The 18,789-nt window shown below is 38.9% G+C and overlaps 1 protein-coding gene across 5 annotated transcripts in view; it reads left to right on the plus strand.

Annotated features, from left to right (window-relative positions):
• The first annotated feature begins 1,189 nt into the window (after positions 1-1,189).
• The window catches only part of EPRS1 (glutamyl-prolyl-tRNA synthetase 1), a 39,688-nt gene continuing 22,088 nt past the window's right edge, over positions 1,190-18,789 (plus strand). For 2 of the 5 annotated variants that reach the window (XM_027734239.2, XM_027734243.2), the window contains exons 1-13: positions 1,190-1,295; positions 3,660-3,744; positions 8,184-8,283; positions 10,053-10,209; positions 11,329-11,468; positions 12,130-12,230; positions 13,518-13,644; positions 14,186-14,378; positions 14,729-14,900; positions 15,883-16,116; positions 17,567-17,651; positions 17,954-18,013; positions 18,302-18,322. In XM_027734239.2, coding sequence (XP_027590040.1) covers positions 1,250-1,295; positions 3,660-3,744; positions 8,184-8,283; positions 10,053-10,209; positions 11,329-11,468; positions 12,130-12,230; positions 13,518-13,644; positions 14,186-14,378; positions 14,729-14,900; positions 15,883-16,116; positions 17,567-17,651; positions 17,954-18,013; positions 18,302-18,322 — 1,521 coding nt within the window. In that variant the 5' untranslated portion in view covers positions 1,190-1,249. Of the gene's footprint in view, positions 1,296-2,559; positions 2,612-3,659; positions 3,745-8,183; positions 8,284-10,052; positions 10,210-11,328; positions 11,469-12,129; positions 12,231-13,517; positions 13,645-14,185; positions 14,379-14,728; positions 14,901-15,882; positions 16,117-17,566; positions 17,652-17,953; positions 18,014-18,301; positions 18,323-18,789 lie in introns of those variants that run through there. The other 3 variants (XM_027734240.2, XM_027734244.2, XM_027734245.2) reach the window with 2 other exon arrangements.

The raw sequence follows: 18,789 nt of genomic DNA on the forward strand, positions 1-18,789 counted from the left end.
ATCTGAAACTTGTAATAGGTTTGAAAATCTCTTCAGCATAAGCCTGTTTCTAATTCTGCTGTAATTTCTGTTTCTGCTCTCCCTGAATGGGAGTAGAACATACATAGCATACAACAGCTTCTGCATGATGTGTAAAGACACTTATGTATGGATACACTTTCTATGCTTACAGAAACTGTAAAACTGCTAACACAGGAGAATATTAAGTAACTTTGAGATTAAAGCCAGCAGCACGAATCAATCATAAAACCCAGCACCTAAAGTGCAGTCATGCTCTGTCTGTACCACTGCATCCACTGCACAAAAAGCACCGGTCCACCAGTCAAGCATTTGATAATTTCTCTGCTAGCACATTAGGTGCTACAGTAACAACTATAAAATTGACCGGGGGGGGAGGGGGGGGGGAGAAATCACAGTGACACTGCATTGTCCTTGCAACAAAGTGAACTTGAGTCAGTCTCCTGTGAAAAACCGGTGACACAGCATTTTTGTAATTCGTTCCAAGACTCCAGAGGATGGTTGGGCGCTGGAACAGGCTCCCCAGGGAAGTGGTCACAGCACCAAGCCTCCCAGAGTTCAAGAAGCATTTGGACACTGCTGTCAGGCACATGGTCTGATTCTTGGGGCTGTGCTGTGCAGGGCCAGGAGATGGACCCGGTGATCCTTGTGGGTCCCTTCCCAGTCGGGATATTCTATGACTCATCTGACCCGCTGCAAAATCTGCACGTTTGTCAGGAGTTTAACAAATAACATCCTACCAAAACAGACGTGTCTGTACGTGTTGTGCTGTTCGTTTGTACCATCATACACAGAAAAGGGGTAGAAGGCATCTCCACGGCTACTGCCACACATCCGACTAAGAGCTTTTGCAGCAGCTCCCGCAAAGCCCTCGGGAAGGCTCAGCTATGAGAAGGGAAGCGCCGGCTCCTGGTCCCGCTGAGGCGCAGCCTCCTCACGGCACCCATCCCGGACGGCTTCCCGGGGCCGGGAAAGCGCCCTGCACCGCCCACTCGTCACCTCCCGCCCGGCTCCGACCTCTCCGCCTCCTCCCGGCGGACTTCGGGACAAATCACGTTCCCTCCCCTCCCGCTCCGCTGTCTCTGTGGCTTCTCCCGACGGAAGTGACGGTCCATCCCCCGCCCCGGGGCGGGTCCTGCCGGGCCGCCGTGCCCGGGCCGGCCCTCGCCGAGGTGGCAGCGCTGCGCGCCCCGCCCCGCTCCCTGCCCTGGTTCCGGCGGCGACGGCGGGAATGGCGGCGCTGAGCCTCACCGTGGACGCGGGGAGCCCCCCGCTCGGTAAGTGCGGCCCGGACCTCGCTTCCCGCCCCCCTCTCCCCCCCCCCCCCCAAATCCTCAGTCTCCCGGGAGATCCGGCGGGCTCCGTCCCCTCTCCCTCCCTCCCTCCCTCCCGTGCCCGCCGTGTTGCATCATGCGGCGCCGCTTGTCCCCGCGTGCGGAGGCGGGCACGGGGCCCCGTGCCCGCCCTTGCCATCGCTCCCGTCCTTCCCGTTCCCTCCCGTCCTTCGCGGGGCCGTGTGCCCGCTGCGGCCCTGGCACGGCCGGGCGAGGCAGCGGGTCCCCGGCGCCTCTCGGTGTCCGCTCGGGCAGCGGTGACAGCGGCCGGCACTTGCCAGAACTCGGTCACGGACAGAGCCCTCGAGTGACTTGGCGCGTTGGGGCTGGATTTTAAGGCAGCCCTGGTTCGGACTGCGTGCTTGTGAGCTCTGCTTGGTTGCTGCTATCTTTTATTTTCAGTTTTTAATCTGTTGCTAAAATTCGGCTTGTCTGGGGAGCTGGTTCAAAGTTGCGCTGTGAAATCCGGGCTCTTTCAGTTGCTCGCTCACTGCCCTTCGAGGTTATTTTGCCTTTAAAAATATGAAAGCCTCCTTCATTGCACTTTCAGCCATCTGGAAACAGCATTTTGTATGTGTTACATACCATTTCTCCATTTTGTTACAGCTATTCAAAATAAATTTTCTTCCCATTCTTCGTCATAGTTTATTGATTTCTTTTTCACGTTCTCAAATGCTAGTTGGGAATGTTATTCCCAGAGTTTAATACAACTTGCATGACTACTGATTTAAGGTACAATAACATACAACTTTTAAATAAAATTTCTTCTGATATTTGTTTATAATGGTTTGCCAGAAAATGATGCAATATGGGTTATGATTAACATCAGGTTTAGGGGCTTTGGAGACTTCTTTTCTTGTCATAGCTGGTGAGTAGCACTAGAGATTTAATTCAGGAGATTGCGTGATTGTGTCAGAAATATTAAATGTTACAGATGAACACTGGGGTAAACATTTGTATCAAGAAGACAATCTTGCTCATCCTACTCATCCCTACTTCATACAATTCTTCACGTCTGCTGTGCTCTGGGAGAAGTGTAGTACCTTTTAATGTCATTAGTATTAATTACATAGCTTGGTGCACGTAATACTTGTAATTTTCAAAGCATTTCCGTGCATGTTATTAAAATACTTACATGTCTTCCAAATGTATTGCATAAGGGATGTCATCCTGAATTTCGCAGATGGATAACTGAGGGATGGGAAGAAGAACCTTGACTTACTGTTAATGCCAGAAGAAGGGTTTTCAGCTGAGCACAGGTGAGAGCTAGGGAATTCCTAGCTCCAGTGGTTTGTATTTAGGCCAGTGTATTAATAGCTTCCAGTATCATCTGCCTTGGGTAGTTCGTGCGTTGTTCTAGGGAAGATAAAGTGAACAGCACACCATGAAGGCTGTAACAGGTTAGATGCCTTTCAAGACCAAGAGTATAGTCCTTTATCTAGTTTCATTTAAGTAATATTTGCCTATGCAAAAGCTTGCTCTCTTTGTACGTGCTTCTGAGCAAAGTTGAAGAACACAAGCTCCTCTACTTATGCTCAGCAGGCTGAATCTGGACCAGAGCCAATCCAGAAATACAGCCAAGTTAGCTCAGTGCTTTGTTTGAGCTGCTGTGTTGTGCTGTGTTGTGCTAGAGATTAGAGCAGGTTTGTATCAAGCCACTTTGAATGTGGGCAGAGCTGTCTTCCAATCAGCGATGTAGCCTAAAAACTTGGATAAATATTTTCTTTCTGGAGACCATTTTTTACTGTCACTGCTGAACTACTTATTCTGAGAATCCTGTGTCAGCTTCCTGCACTTTCACATAGATAGAGTTTATTGGTTTTGAATAGCTAATCTTTTCATAAACTTTAATTCAGGTTAAAAATAGTTTCATTCTCTTTCAGAAAGTACTGATATGTTCAGTAATTCATCTCCATTGTTGCATGTGTCAGGGCTGGGATGGAGTGCATTAGTAATACCGTTCAATAATTAAAAGCATTTTGTTTAGCATCTCTACATATATTGGAGGACAATATATGTAATTTTTACAATACCCTTAGGAAGCAAATTGTATTGCTGCTGACACTTGCTGAGCTCACTGCAGATCACTGTGTGCTGGACATTGTCAGCCGTAAGGCTTGCCAAGAAGGAGAAGCCTCTTGCATATAAGACTGAACATTGATTTTTTCCTCTGGGCAGTCTTACCTGAAGGAGTCAGTTCAGTCATCAGGTCCTATTAGAGAAGAAATGTAGCTGCTTGGGTATTGCTGTGAAAGGTATCTTCCCTGGAAGGAAGTTCAGTATCTTTTTCTCTTGTTCTTTTTAAAGGAGCTCTGCTGACAGTGGAGCATGTGAAGAATGATGTTGACATTTCAGTGGAAGAAGGCAAAGAAACCATCCTCCGTGTGTCCGAGTAAGTGACTTTGCATCTCTCCTTCTAGCTTTGGGTCAGCAGTTTTAAAAGTCACATGGTTTTAACATTGACAGTAACCTTTTGAAGTAGGTGGAAGAGAAAAAATACAGTTTTATTCATCACTGCATTACTGTTGTCTCTTTGTAGCGTGGGCAAAACATTTACAGTATATTCTAAACTAGAGCTTTATGGCAAAAGCTCTTGTATTCTTATTTTCAAGCACTTACATATAATCATTTATGCTACACCAGTCACTATTGTTTAGGACTTTTTGTGATGCCATGGATTATCAAAAGCAAGGCCATTTTATATTAGGTAAGATCGGTATACAAGATTTCTTGGACTTCTGTGTGTGTGGTGGACTGGATTTAAAATGTTTATATGACATTATTTTAGGCTCACTGCTACAAATATAAGTGAAGGCATGATGTTATCTCAGAAAAGTGCTAATTAACTGTGCTGTGCTATCCAGTGTATCCCATCTGTATCCTGTAGAAAGGATATTGGAAATTTTTGTAGTAATCTATTGTCTGTCCTTCTAAAAATACTCTGCCATTGGAATGATTAATTTCAGATTTAGGGTGCGAAGATGGTCTTTCCAGTCTGAGTAAGATTAAATGCATATCAGAAATACAGGACTAACACTGTTAGTTTTGGGAAGCTGCATTGTCACATTAGATTCCACATCAGATAGGACATCTGGATATATCAAGAGGAGATATCCTGCTACTTGAAGTACCACTGACATATCAGTGGAAATCTCTGACCTCTAGTATCTACAGTAAGGAGCATATTTGTACCCATAAACATTGCAGTTGTAACTGAAAGCATACTAACACTATGATGAATTTGGAATTAGTGATTATAAATGTAGTTTTTTAATATTGATTAGTTTTTGAGAGATTGGGGGGGCAAATCTGTTGTTCAAAGACTTGCTGACAAACTCTCATTTTGTGAGCTATTTCAGTAGAAGATCCTGTTAAAGCCATCAGTGCACCATAAACTGGTATACCTGCATGTCTGTAGAATGGCTATAAAAGCAACATATTTCATGTTGTGCTGTGGAGTTCCCGACTCGATCCTCGTACGTTAACGCCAGCTGAGCATTTCCACTGTCTTCTAACCCTAGGGAAAGAGCTTGTCACTGTGTGCATCAATGCAAAGAATTGAAGCACAGGAAGACTCACAGTCTTCAGTCATGGTTGTTTTACAGGTTGCAAATATTTTTTTCTGTTTAAAATGTTAGACCTGAACTCAGATATGAGTTCTTACTATAATCTGATATTACATGTTGTCTTTTGCTGTGCCTAGTGATGGCATTGAATTCGTGATTTTTGAATTAAAGCAAGAGAACTGTGACGGGTTGTATTGGGACTTAATTGGTACAGCTTTAATAATTTTCGGTGTGTGTCATGCACATGTGGGATACAGCTTACATAACAGAGAGTTAATTGGATATTTTTCAGTTGCATGAGAAAGTTTTCCCAAAAGTAGCATTAGTCAGGTTTTGGTTTCATTTTACTTAGTTTAGGCAGTGTATGGATGTCTATACCAAAAAATATGCATATATAGTGTACAATCCTTTGACACGTGGGAATTATCTTGGAATATTATAAATTTATAAACTTGGCTTTGAAATAATATTTTATTAAATAATTTTGTATTGCAATGCTTTCTTCCTACTGCATTGCAAAAATACTTCTTTTGGCTGTAATGGAACTTGTCAGAAATGTAAAGCAAATGCTCTTCTGCACTTTGGCCCCACAAGGATAATGTCTAGAGTCATGGTTCCATCAGATGGAAATTTTTGTCTGTTAGTGTCCTTTCAGCCCTGGTGTTGGATTATGTTCAAAAAGTTATTCCAAACCTCAATATGGCATTAATTTTCTCTTGCTTGGTTGTACAATAATTTTAAAAATTGATTCTCTATTTTAAAGTCTGTTAAAAGTGTATCTCTAACGTGGGAAGCATCAGCTGAACTCATATCTCAACTAATGCTTTTGGTAAATGGATTTCATGGCATCAGTTCTGCTGAAGCTATCTTGTTTTGGCATGACTTGAAAATCACTTGGGATGTTTCAGATTTTGTTTTTTTCTTTTCCAGGAATACATTAGTTCTAATGGCTTGACTTGAAATAAAAAAAAGAACATTTTATTTGTGATTCTTCTAGGTTCTATTTTTGAAACTTAGTTAAAATCTGGTAACAAACTTTTCAGCTAACTAACTGAAACTTAGCTGTCAGGTAGTTAGCTGAAAAGTTGACTTTTGATGATAAATCAAAAGTTAACTTTTGATGATATTTTGAGATGATAAATTTTATTTTAAAGGTCATTTTTGAAGCCTTAGCTTCAAAATTTCATATAGTAATAGCTCCTAAGCAAACCACTCAGCTACTTAGCAGTCTGCACTAGCTGGTGGCTTTTTGGAGTGTTTTAGTGTACCTGCCTCTTGTCAGATTACAAACTGCAGTACAGCTTTTCTGTTTTGTGTTGGGAGCAATTACTTGTAGGTAGATGAATCCAACCATTCTGCAATGCTTTTTACAAATTAATTCAATGGAGATTTATTACAATTGGAAATTGTTTGTGCTTTGCTTTGTGTTTCCTTTTTTTTCCTCCCCCTTCTCCCACCTTTTCTTTTACTTCTTGAATATCTGCCCTGGTATTTAATTATGTGGCCTTTTGTGTCACTTTGAAGAGACACTCTTTGCCTGTAACATTACGTTGTCCATGTTCATTCTTCCTTACTTAGCCCTGGAGTTAGCAGGCACTAGCTGCAAAGAGCCTTTTATAACTTTTCCAAAGAGGCCAATTAGCCCCGTTTGGGTGGAAGTATTTTTTTTCCTGAAGAAAATAAACAACTTCTAGAACAAGTAAGATTTTACTCAGAGTAACATTGTCCCATTTCATACACTTATTCAATTTTGCTTGGATAATCATGGGTTTTTGTTTTGGTATGAACTACTGAAAACAATAAAAATACATTTCACAGACTTCTCAAGTGCAAATGTACTGAAAATGTTTTGTTTTCCTCAGTTTGAAAAAGCTTCATTAAAATCTGATAGCAGTGTCAAATTATAATAGGACATACTTTGTGTAAGTTGAACACCCTACTGTGGCTTTTGTTTTTGGTTATGTTTTATGAGTCTTCTATGTACTGGATCCTGGATGCTTGAAAAGCTAGAAGAAGAAAAAAAAAGGCAAAAAATCCCTCTCCACAATGGACTATATTCCTTAGGTTTTAATGCAGTTAACCTAATGAGACTGACTGATCCATCTGTACTAAAAATGGAACTCATTCTAATTGTTAATATATCAAGAAGTCTTCTGTATAATTTTGAGAACTTTAATTGATTTTTGCAAGGTTTGAGGGCTACCAAAAATTCTTTTGATTTTATAAAGGATGCAGGGATGCAGTAGGTATAAAAGGAAGTGCAGGACAGTGACAGAACAGAGTTGTAACCTTGGTTGGAAAAGTTGGAGTGTAGCATTCAATCCATTAAATTGAGTAAATGTTCAGAAGAATACTTAGAGGAACTCCTTTTGTTGATGTCAATGCTGATTTAGAAGCAATTGGAGCTCTGTTTTTCAATCTACACCTACACAAGACTGTAGAGATGAGTGTTATCTGGAGAACTGATGACTGTAATACCTCTTTCTTCCAAAGCTCTTTAGTAAATACAAATATATCTTAGATGAAGTGGAAGCTAGATTTCTGACAGTATGCAGCTTTTTTTAATACTGTATGTAAGGTAGAAAAGGAAGATGAAAACATAGAAGTATGCTCTTTGGAAAGCCTTTTTTCTCCAGATCTATTTCAAATTTTCATAAGAAGAACAGGAAAAACAAATTCAAACTTAGTCTTTTATATGGAGAAGACAGGGTAAAAAGAAGAAATATAGTCAGGCAAGCTTGTTCATCAAGGGATGGTCTCAATGAAGTATGAATTGAGTGAGTAAAAAAATTAAGAGGATTTTTCTTTCCCTGAATCTAGCCCTTAAAACCACAGTGAAGACTTCAGAATTCTTCTATAAATTGTCTAGGAATCCTCTTCAAAGTCACCCTTCTTCTATGAAAAGAAAACAAATATTGATTAGCTCCTTATATTCTGGAAAATACATTGCTCAGGTTATGCTGTCAGAACGTGGAGCGAGTGTTTTGTTATTTGAAAGAATAATAGAGAGTTTTATTTTCTTTATTTCTGTCTATGTTTAGGAGCTTATTGTTCCATCTGGTGATAGAAAAACAAGGACTTATTTATTCTTTTGCTAGGTTTATTCAATATTTTTTTTTTTTATGCTGGTGACCTGGTACCTGTCGGTTCACCCAGAAGTTATTTTGTGTTTGCTTTACACGTGTTTAAGCTATGTGTGTACAATTAAAGTTGAAGTGGAGGTAGTAATTTAATAAACCTATATCTTGCCTCTTCCTTTTTTTAGGCATGTTTCATTTACTGATGTGAATTCGATAGCTCGGTATCTGGCTAGAGTTGCTGCATCTGCCGGGTTGTATGGCTCAAATCTGTTGGAACACACTGAGGTGAGAAGGAATCATAGAATGGTTTGAGCTGGAAGGGACCTTAAATATCATCTAGTTCCAACTCCCTGCTATTGGCAGGGACACCTTCCACTAGACCAGGTTGTTCAAAGCCCCATCCAACCTGGCCTTGAATCACACCCCTCTCTCTTGGTTTTTTTTTACCTTTTTTCTCTCTTGGCCTGCATTCAAAGTTGGGGGGAGAATTGTTTTTGGGTCAGTTGTTTTTGAATTTGTATCTGTTGTTCTGCATTTTACTGTCAGAATGAGGTTCCAACTCTGTGGGTTGCTGAGGGGTTTGTTTTGCTAAGCTTTCTCCTTCTTACAAAGAAGAGTAAAAAGCCTGAGCTTTGAGAGGGTTGCCCTTTCCCACCCCTGCAATAACAACTCCTAAGCTGAGAGTTCACTAAGGTAAGATAATTCAAGTTGGAAGGTGATAGATGTGATTTTCCTTCCTCACTTTTGTCAGTTCTGTTGCCATCAGTTGCTACCTTGTAACACTTCAGTGTAACACCAAGGAACACCTTGTGAAACTGAAATGCTGAAGTCCTTTTTGATGTATTTGACGAACAAAACCCTGAATCCAGTTTGGTCCTGAGTCTGCCTCTGAATAATCAACCAATTTAAGTTGGTAAATGAAACTAACAAATTGAAATTTATTGTGTCTGAAACTGGGGAAGGAATTGAAGGACTTGATTCAGGTCTTTTCTAGAACTACTTGAAACTAGTGGTAATCACTCTTCAGCCCTTATAGCTGGTCTCAAGGGAAGCGTTGTCTTAGTATTTTGCTTTTAAGGCATTTAAAAGGTTGTAGGTTATCTTGTAGCTATTTAGGTACAAACCTCTAGTTTTTAACTTAAGCCCAATCCTCGGCAAACACACTTTAAAGATTGGTGTTGCTGATAAAATGGTTCTTTTTGCTTTGTGTCTTTCAAAAATAAAAGCTGTACTTTGAGAAGATGCATTTGTGGTGTATGTATTTTGGAGCATAACTGCAAATGATTGAACTGAATTCTGTGGTGGTTGTAATTACATCTGTGCCTGCCACGTTGCCTTGAATGTTGGAAAGCTTCCCGTTGCAGTTTACGGAACACTTCCACATGAAATAGGGCCAGAGGACTAGAAGAGACACTTAGTCTCTTACAGGGTTGAGGGATGCAATTTATAGAGAGGGCTACACTATTACCCAATCTAATTCTTAAAATTTTGTTTGTTTGTTTATGTATGACGATATAGGAGAAGACTGCTTTGCATGGAGAAAGGGGTGGGACGTGGCAAAGGAGGGATTCAATTGCTTCAAGTCTGAAAGGAGATGAGGAAGAGAAGATAGGGACTGAGGGGAAAGTGCTATACTTAACCAGTAACAGTACCAGGAAGATCAAATAAGTCACAAATATGGTATCTGAATAGTTAAAGGATAAGGATGATTATTATATGCTCTATGTGATAATTAAATACCTAAGAACTGCTGATTATTTTACCAATGGGAGTAACTTCAATAAAGTTGGTATTTTCAGCAGCTTGAATTCGTGCTGGAGGAAGAAATTAAGTTTAATCATTTAGTATTATTCTGGATGAATTTTTCAGTACAATTTTTTTTAAGCATTCTTTCAACATATATTATGATGCATTATCTGATATATTTAATCCTAATGATCCTGTTAATATTTTCTGTTCAACTATTAAATGGATTGTATGTTATTTCAGTTGTCTAACGAGCTTAATTCTCATTCCTTTAGTAACTTGAGCTATCTTTTGTCCCTTCAACCTAGATTGACCATTGGCTGGAGTTCAGTGCCACAAAGTTATCTGCTGCCAGCCAGTTTCTTTCAGCAGTCCAAGAGCTCAACCACTGTCTGTCCCTAAGAACCTACTTGGTCGGGAACTCCCTGAGCCTTGCAGACTTGTGTGTCTGGGCTGTACTAAAAGGTATCAGTACATGTCCTCTGTTTCATTGGTTTGCAATCAGTGTATAACAGGAATCTCCAAATTTCCTTTTTTTATGGATGCTAGTAGTACCTCTTAGCTGTATGAGAGGCTATATACTATCACATCCACTACTTTCACCTGTGCCTCACTAGTGATGGCAATAGTATAGCTTAGAAACCCTAGATTTTTTTTTTAAAATCATTGTTATATTTGGAAATTTATGAGATGTAATCCCTAGGTGGTTTTTTTTTAACCTCTTTTGTGTTAACTGTAAGAGTGTCTTTTATTGCCTGTTGCCTAAGTATGAAAATGTGCCATGTAAAATTATATACATGGACCTTTCCATGATATTATCTTAGTAGAGGAAATTTCTTTGGTCTACTTTGAATTATTAGAAGAGGTATATGTTACTCTGTGAAATAGCCTTTGAAGGTTAAAAGAAGCTTTGATGATCTCTTTTTATGGGTTTAGTTTTTATATTCTCTTAGCTCTATGTCTAAAGGTGATAGGTGACAATCCACCATGCAGTATAAGCAAATTCCTGTTGGAAGTAAAGTGCATAATCAAGATTAAAAGCTAGTGGCTTTTGGTATTTTTTCAAAGTTGCTGCTCTTGAGAGAAATCTGAAGGAAATGTCCTTTTTTTCTCTCCGTTTCCCGATCTGAATCTTTCTAATGAAGTTGTGTTCCTTGAAAATTAGGTTGTGGGAATACAGCCCCTCAAAAATAAAGGAGAGTATTGATGCAAGCTTCACTTATGATAAAACTTAGAAAATATCAAATGTAGACACAAGAGAGGGATATCCTGTATTTCTGCCTTGAAATAAAGTTGTTACTAATTTTGAAATGGATAACACAAAGAAAAATGTATATTCACCATTCCCTCTCACGTTTTGCCTTGATGAATCCAAGAAAGAATGCAGTATGTTTTGGGTTTGGAGGGAGTTTGTTTATTTAATTTTCTTTAGAATGGCTTGTGTCCCTTTGACTAAATATGTCTTCAGAAGAGAGAGTAAGTAGATTATTTAAAATCATAATTTTTTTTTAGCCTTAAAAAACTGCTATTGGTAATCATTTTATTTTTATAATTTAGCAGTTTGAATTTTTTTTTTTCTAACAGATAATAATGTATGGCAAGAGCAATTACAGCAAAACAAAGCTCCTGTGCATGCAAAGCGATGGTTCAGCTTCCTTGAGGTACAGCATGCTTTTCGGTCAGTAGGAGCCAAGTGGGCTGCTGGTACACCAAAGGTTAAAATGGTAAGGTTTACTGAGGTCCTCTGGAGAGAGTAGCTTTATTTTTGTGGATACACCGCAAGAAAACTTTATTTTGTTATTTTAAGTTAGAGAATTAAAAATTAAAAGGAACCAGTTGTGCAATAAACTAAACTTTTGTAAGCTCTTGTTTACAGCTACAGCTGTCACTTTCAAATTTAGAAAGGGATGAATGGTGTACTCCAGTGCTTAAGTGGAATCATGAAAATTTGGCACCTCTTCTTTTAATCAGCACTGCTCTTTAGATGTATTGTTTCCTTTTTCCAAAGAGCGTTTGAGGTCCTGATTGACCTGCAAAGATTGCACTCTTCAGTTGATTGAAATTGTTGATCATGTTCAGGTTAAGAACACTGAGATATAAAAATTTGGATTGCAACTATTTTCTTTTATGGAATAAATTAGACAACTTGGTGGGACTTTTCAGTCCTCGATCAGACTGAAAGACAGAATAACTTAAAACTCCAGAATTGATCTGGTTTTGGTGTGCTATGAGTAATGTCAAAGTTGTGAATAGATGAATTTGGGGTCCAGTATGGCAGCTTTTTCTTGTCTGGTTTGAAAGGAGGCATTGATACAGAAGCTATTATCTAGAGTTTTTTATCTGATTATATAGCTAATGCAATCTGTAATTATATCTCTTTTTAAGGCAACAGAAAAAGAAAAGAAAGCGGATGTTGGGAAGTTTGTTGAACTTCCTGGTGCAGAGATGGGAAAGGTCATTGTAAGGTTCCCTCCTGAAGCGAGTGGGTAAGAAACATGAATACTTTGAGATGGTTCTATTTGTGTTTTGTCTTAAAAAAAAAAGGTGTGCTTTGGTGAGGAGGTTAATCAGCCTATGAGACAAGGTTGTCAAGCCAAATGAGTGTTTAAAGCTTTGTCTGCATTAGAGCTGTGTGTTCACTTCTCCTCTATACTTCATTGCACTGTTGCCTGAACTTGGAATAGGAAGATTAGTTGCCAGCAGGTAACGTGGTTCTGCACAGCAGTGGGATGAGGAGAAGCCGGAGGATGACATTTACATGGATGATGGTGGTGTGTGCACTGCCAGGAGCTGTGATGTGTGCATACAGGCTTTGTGAGTTGGGTCAAAGGGCTCTGTGCTTTTCAAGGAAGCTTAGATTTGAGAAGGGAAAGATGTGTGGGATGGCCTTCCTTGGGGAACCTTGACACCAGGTAGAGGCCCAGGGGTCTAGACTGTGTGGAATACCAAAGCACAAGCCCCTTAAAGATCACATAGAGGAGATGTGATGAGCCAATGTAATAAATTCATTTTTCAGCCAGTGTTTTATTTCCTGTTTCTTTTTGGAATTGCCTGATGACCTGTAAAATTTCCATGATTACATTCCTTCATTAAACTGGCTGTTCAGCATCATGTGACTTCTGTACCTGTGTATCTTACTCTATTAGTCCAGTATAAAGTGTTACTCAAATATTATAAATTATGTATTATTTACGTGTATGTGTAGAAAATACTGTTCTCAACTTACTTTAGTAGTTTTCAGTGTCTTAATTCTGGTGTTTTATTTAAAACACTGTTCTTCAGGAACACATCACTTTTTTTTTTTTTTTTTTGGAAAGTGATTTTCATTTTGTGGATTTGAGGATTTATATTTAGTTGAAAATGTCAGTACCTTTATAGCTTATGTTAAAAATACACTGCAACCACCATTTCAGAAAATTCCATTCTTCTGAAATTGGGTAGGTTCAGATTATCTGGTAGCTGCGACTGGGTATCATCAGCAGTTGGTTTAAGTTAGTCTGTAAAATTTGAGATAATTGCAGTCCAGTTTTTCTATCCATAGTGACACTCTAATTTACAGATTTAGATAGTTTTAACACTTAACTACTAAGTTTATGGTAGAAGAAACATAATATGCTTTCATAAATGTATAGTATTTCAACAAATGTCCTAGGTTGGCTCTTTCTGTTACACTTAGGTATTGCTTTCCATTCTTTCTCATTCTCTCACAAAAAAAAAAGAAATCTAGCTGAATGATAGCTAGTGTATACATTTATTTTTTATTTCCTTTTTAGATATTTGCATATTGGTCATGCCAAAGCTGCCCTGCTAAATCAGCACTACCAGGTTAATTTTAAAGGAAAACTTATTATGAGATTTGATGACACAAATCCAGAAAAAGAGAAAGAAGACTTTGAGAAGGTATGATAAGACAGCAGAGAAATCCATTCACTGTGCAGCTAATTCAGGGGTAAATGGCATGCAGATCTACTGTTGCACACTTCTTTTGCAGCAATACGGTTTTACAGTATCGGTATTACATTGAAGTCTTATGCTTGGAAGACATTGCTGTCAACTTTACCTTAAGAAGCTTAAAGGCCTTTTACTGATAGCTAAGATATTTCTTCCCTTTCTCAAATGTTTATTTTACGGTATGTAGTTGTGCAACTCTTGCAGTACACTGTTGTTTTCATTGCATAGTCACTCCTTAGTGTGTAATAAGTAATTTGCTTCAGCTTTCATCTCCTTTTCTTGTCCTGCCTCCTTTAAGTCTGATCTCATGTAATTATAGGCTGTGAATGAATGATAAGTGCGTGACTCTCTTTTCTTTCATGCTTATTCTTATGGCTTATCCTTCCTAGGCAGTGGAGCATTAGAAGCATCACATCTGACATGAAGAGAATAAAGATTTAAGAAAACTTGCTTTCCCGAATGTTACAGTGTACAATTTCACACTTTGCAGGTTATTCTTGAAGACGTTGCAATGCTGCACATCAAACCAGATCAATTTACATATACCTCAGACCACTTTGAAACAATAATGAAATATGCTGAGAAGCTTATTCAAGAAGGGAAGGCATATGTGGATGATACTCCTGCAGAACAAATGAAAGCAGAGCGTGAGCAGAGAATGGAATCTAAACACAGAAATAACTGTAAGATATTTTAAGCGTCAGTCTTGCCTTGTTGTCTTTTTGATTTGGCATCAAAACTTGATTTTTATTAACAAATATGAATATGACGACTAATTGCATAGGTTTAAGGTCCTTACAGGAACTTGTAAGCATTTAGTTCTTTGTTCTGCAAGGCTGGAATAAGTGTATATTTAGACAGGTTCAGCAGACTTGCATATGTATGAGTTCATCACCATTTATTACCGCTTAAAAAATTCAACATGTGAAGTGCACGAAGATGAATTCCAGTATCTAAAGAGGGGGGTGACGTTGATTTTTTTGTTACTGCAGTAATAAAATGTGGTTCTATGCTTTCTTTTTGTTGTTCTTAGGTGTTAATAAAAATCTACAAATGTGGGAAGAAATGAAAAAGGGAACAGAATACGGACAAACTTGTTGTCTACGAGCAAAAATAGATATGAGTAGTAATAATGGATGTATGAGGGATCCAACTCTTTATCGTTGTAAAAACCAGCCTCACCCTCGTACTGGAAGTACCTACAAGTATGTCACTTCCTCCTTGTGTAGCTAGTAACTTGCTCTTTTCAGGGCATTTTTCTTTCCTCAGTAAGCTTCTTTTAATACTTGGAACCTGCTAGCATTTTTCCATCCGAATGTGTAAGGAGTCTCCTGACTTTCTGAAACTTCTGCAAATGACTTTTAAAGCCTGTGAGTTGACCGTCATTGTCAGCAGTGAATATTGTTTCAGTTTTGGTCGATAAATACCATAAAATGTATGCAGTGGAGAACTTTGAGTGAAAGTACGATGGCCGTGTCTTGGACAACAAAGCTGTTTGCTCTAGCTCTCAGAGCTTAAACAGAATTATGGCAATTTTACATTGCTACGATTTTATGTTGCTGCAAAACATCCTTGATCTACTTAACTGGATGGCTGCTTCCACTTTCACAGCAACTGCTGTCTCTGTGCAGAATGAATTTTTGCTACATTGTGCATTGAAATCAGCCTACTAAATTGGTCAAGGATATGGTTCAAACCATATCCTTTATGGTTTGAAACCTCTGTTTCCAACTATACAACTCCATTTTTGGAAACACTGATTTAATGTTCTTATAATAGTAAAACTGTTTGTGGGTAGGGGTTTGTTTTTAAGCATGAAAGCTTTGCTCATTATTTGATCTATTAATGATTCCTTTTGATATTTAAGGAGAAAACCCTATAAGTCAACATCTTTTGTGTTTGAAAAGAACAGTAGCAGTGTAGGGTTGGTTTTTTTAGGCTTGAATATTAAGGCTGTGATCAGTTAATTTCTTTAAGACTTTCTTTGTTTTAAAAATACCCTTTGAATTTTTTTGTGGAAAATTCATTGTGTATGTGTTATTTTAGTCTTGATTTGAAAGTTTTCGGGATCATATGTTTGTAAATATTTGTAATACATGAATATAAATTATACTTAGTTTAAATGTTTACATGGGAGGAAAGTGTTTTGTTCTTCTGCCCTGCTAATTAAAGGTCTTTTTTTCTCAGAGTTTATCCCACATATGACTTTGCCTGCCCTATTGTTGATAGTATTGAAGGTGTCACACATGCATTGAGAACAACTGAATACCATGACAGAGATGAACAATTCTACTGGATCATCGAGGCACTGGGGATAAGGAAACCATATATATGGGAGTATAGCAGGCTAAACCTCAACAACACTGTGCTCTCTAAGAGAAAGCTTACGTGGTTTGTCAACGAAGGGCTTGTGGATGGATGGTATGTTACATGTCTCTAGTTCAACATTATTCCCTAAGGTACTTGTGACTGACACATGCATTTTCGCTTTTGGACAGCATGAGTGAATATTTAAACAATATTTAAGAACATGGATTAATTTCAGTGGCTTCTGCATGAACAGTGTTTCTGTTTTCTACTCTGCAGTAACTGTGTGCGTACATATTCATGTCTTGTAATAAACATGAAGTAGCTTATTTTTGGACTCTGGCTTTTGCTGCAGGTGCCACTTACACATTTTCCACTCTGAGTCATTGGATGCATTCCTAAGTAACGTCAGAAGAAGGCCCGGATTGAAGAACTTCCGGTCCTATCCATCTCATCAAATCCATCCTACTTCCCTCCCACCTGCCCTCCCCCTCCTTCTTTCTGTTAATTTTTTCATGTTATTTTGTTTATGCTTGGTGGCCTGGTAGCCTCAGGATTTACCTAGAAAGGATGAACTGTGGGTTTACGCTTCTGCAAGTAGTTCAGAGTCCAAAGGGGTTCCTTTGTCCGTTCCCACAATGAGCTAGCTGTGGGACCACACCATCTGAAGTCATCTTGTAGTACAGGACTCAGCATTATCCATGGATTTCTTCAAAGTTGGCCAGCTGCTGGTAGTGCTTTTCCTGAGCTGGTGTTAGGTGATTCTGTGCTCAGCCCATGAGAGCATCATTTTACACAATTTCCTAGGCTACCTGGTTGTCATGCTCACATGTGCCAAGTGTGCTCTTTTTTTTGGTTGGTTCTATTTGTCAATTGTGTTGGAAGCATAGATTCCTACCTTATGTATGGAACCCCTCTGCTGAAGCCAAATTTATCCTTTTCCCCCCCTGCATTTTCTTTTTTCCTAGAGGTATAGCTGGTCTTATGATGACCTTTCCTTCACTAAGCTTCCCTGTTTTAGGTCCTCAGCGAGGTTTGATTTGTTTTCCCACCAACTCATGTGTTACATTTCAGATTAGGTATTTTTATTTATTTCTTGCATTAGAGAAAAAAAATCATAGAATTCTGTCATGTTATCAAGAGATAACATTGTCATGGTCACTCACCTGTTTCTGGTTTCTCTTGAGCAAGAAAGAATCAAACCCTGTTGTTTCAGGTTCCATTATTCAGTTGCCGTTGGAGAAGAAGTAATGGGATAGGGATATAACTTTTGCCTTGCCCATTTTTGAGAGACTTAAGATTTCACAGATATAGGAAAGGAGCCACTTCACTGATGGATGGCTTCCCTTCCTGAGGTGAAGTAGAAGAAAACCTGCGCAGTACATTTTGTATGGATAAGAGCTCAGTCTTTTCAGTTAGATCTTCTCATCTAGCTCTTAGTTCACTGAGAAAAATACACTGAAGCTGCACCTTTTGTGCGTGGCAGTATTATTTAAGTTTTTTTATCAGTGTAAGTAATAGGTAGAATTTAGCATGTGACACTAATGCAACATTTTTCTACTAGGGATGACCCAAGATTTCCCACTGTACGTGGTGTCTTAAGAAGAGGCATGACAGTTGAAGGGCTAAAACAGTTTATTGCTGCTCAGGTGGGTGTTCTCTTCTGATTCTTTGAATCTCCCTTGATAAGGACAAGCTTTTGTGAAGCTTGTCACTAGGATATTTCTTTTTATGAAGGTTTGCTCCTTTTATGTGTACTGCTTCAACAATGGCAAAATGGACTTGGAGGTTTCTTACTTCAAAAAGTGATTATTTGGCAGCTTAAGATACCTTTCTAAACTGTTTTGATTAAAGCAAATCCTAGAGGGTTTGTAGTTTAAAGGACTTTGTTTTAAATGAATCTAAGAGCTAGAATATTTATATTAATGTGTTGGTTTGGTTTTTTTCCCAGGGCTCCTCTCGATCTGTTGTGAATATGGAGTGGGATAAAATTTGGTCCTTTAATAAAAAGGTATGTGCTTACTTGAATTTGATGCTACTCCCGATATCCTCTTTCTGGGATATGTAGAGAATCCGGCGTTCATTGGAGTGCTTATCACAACAAGTAGCAGTTGCAGTCTGTTGCATCATTTGGCACACTTTCAGGAAAATGGAATGTCCCCACCCCTTTCTAACCTGAAGAAGCACTAATCTTATTGATTGTCCTATGCCAATACTTACTTGCCTTAGTACAGGAAAAGATAACGATATTTGCTGTAAATCTGATATGAAACCTGCATTTCATTTTTCTGCTTTCAAGCTGCGAGCTATCTGTAAGAAGGTATTACTTAATGCTTTTTACCTTAGCATATAGCTTACAGTGCTGTAAGCATACATAGCATAAGCCATCATTTTGCAGCTTCATAGCACAGTCACGTTTGCTTGTATAACAGGAGCTCTACAAACCCACTGAAAATGCATTATTCCTAAGATTTAATTGGAATTGCCCATTTATGGTTTGACTTATTTGTTAACGTGAACACAAATCTTAATCGAATCGATCCACGTTGGCCGCGTTTCCTTTCTGTGGCAAAAGGACTAACGCGCTGCATATCCTGCCTGTGGAGATAAAGCCAGCACTGCTGAAGTTTCTGACTGGATGTCAAATCAGGAATATTGCATCTTGACATGATTAGTCGCTTTTTGGCAGCGGATGCTTGGACACTATAATAAGGCGAATTGTTTCAATGCGGATTGCATATTTTGTGTGATTGTGGAAACACCTGTTATTTTGCATTGGGATTCCTG

This window comes from Pipra filicauda, unplaced genomic scaffold, assembly GCF_003945595.2.
Source record: "Pipra filicauda isolate LSUMZ 115617 unplaced genomic scaffold, ASM394559v2 scaffold147_size4022426_pilon, whole genome shotgun sequence".
NCBI classification, from domain to species: Eukaryota; Metazoa; Chordata; class Aves; order Passeriformes; family Pipridae; genus Pipra; species Pipra filicauda.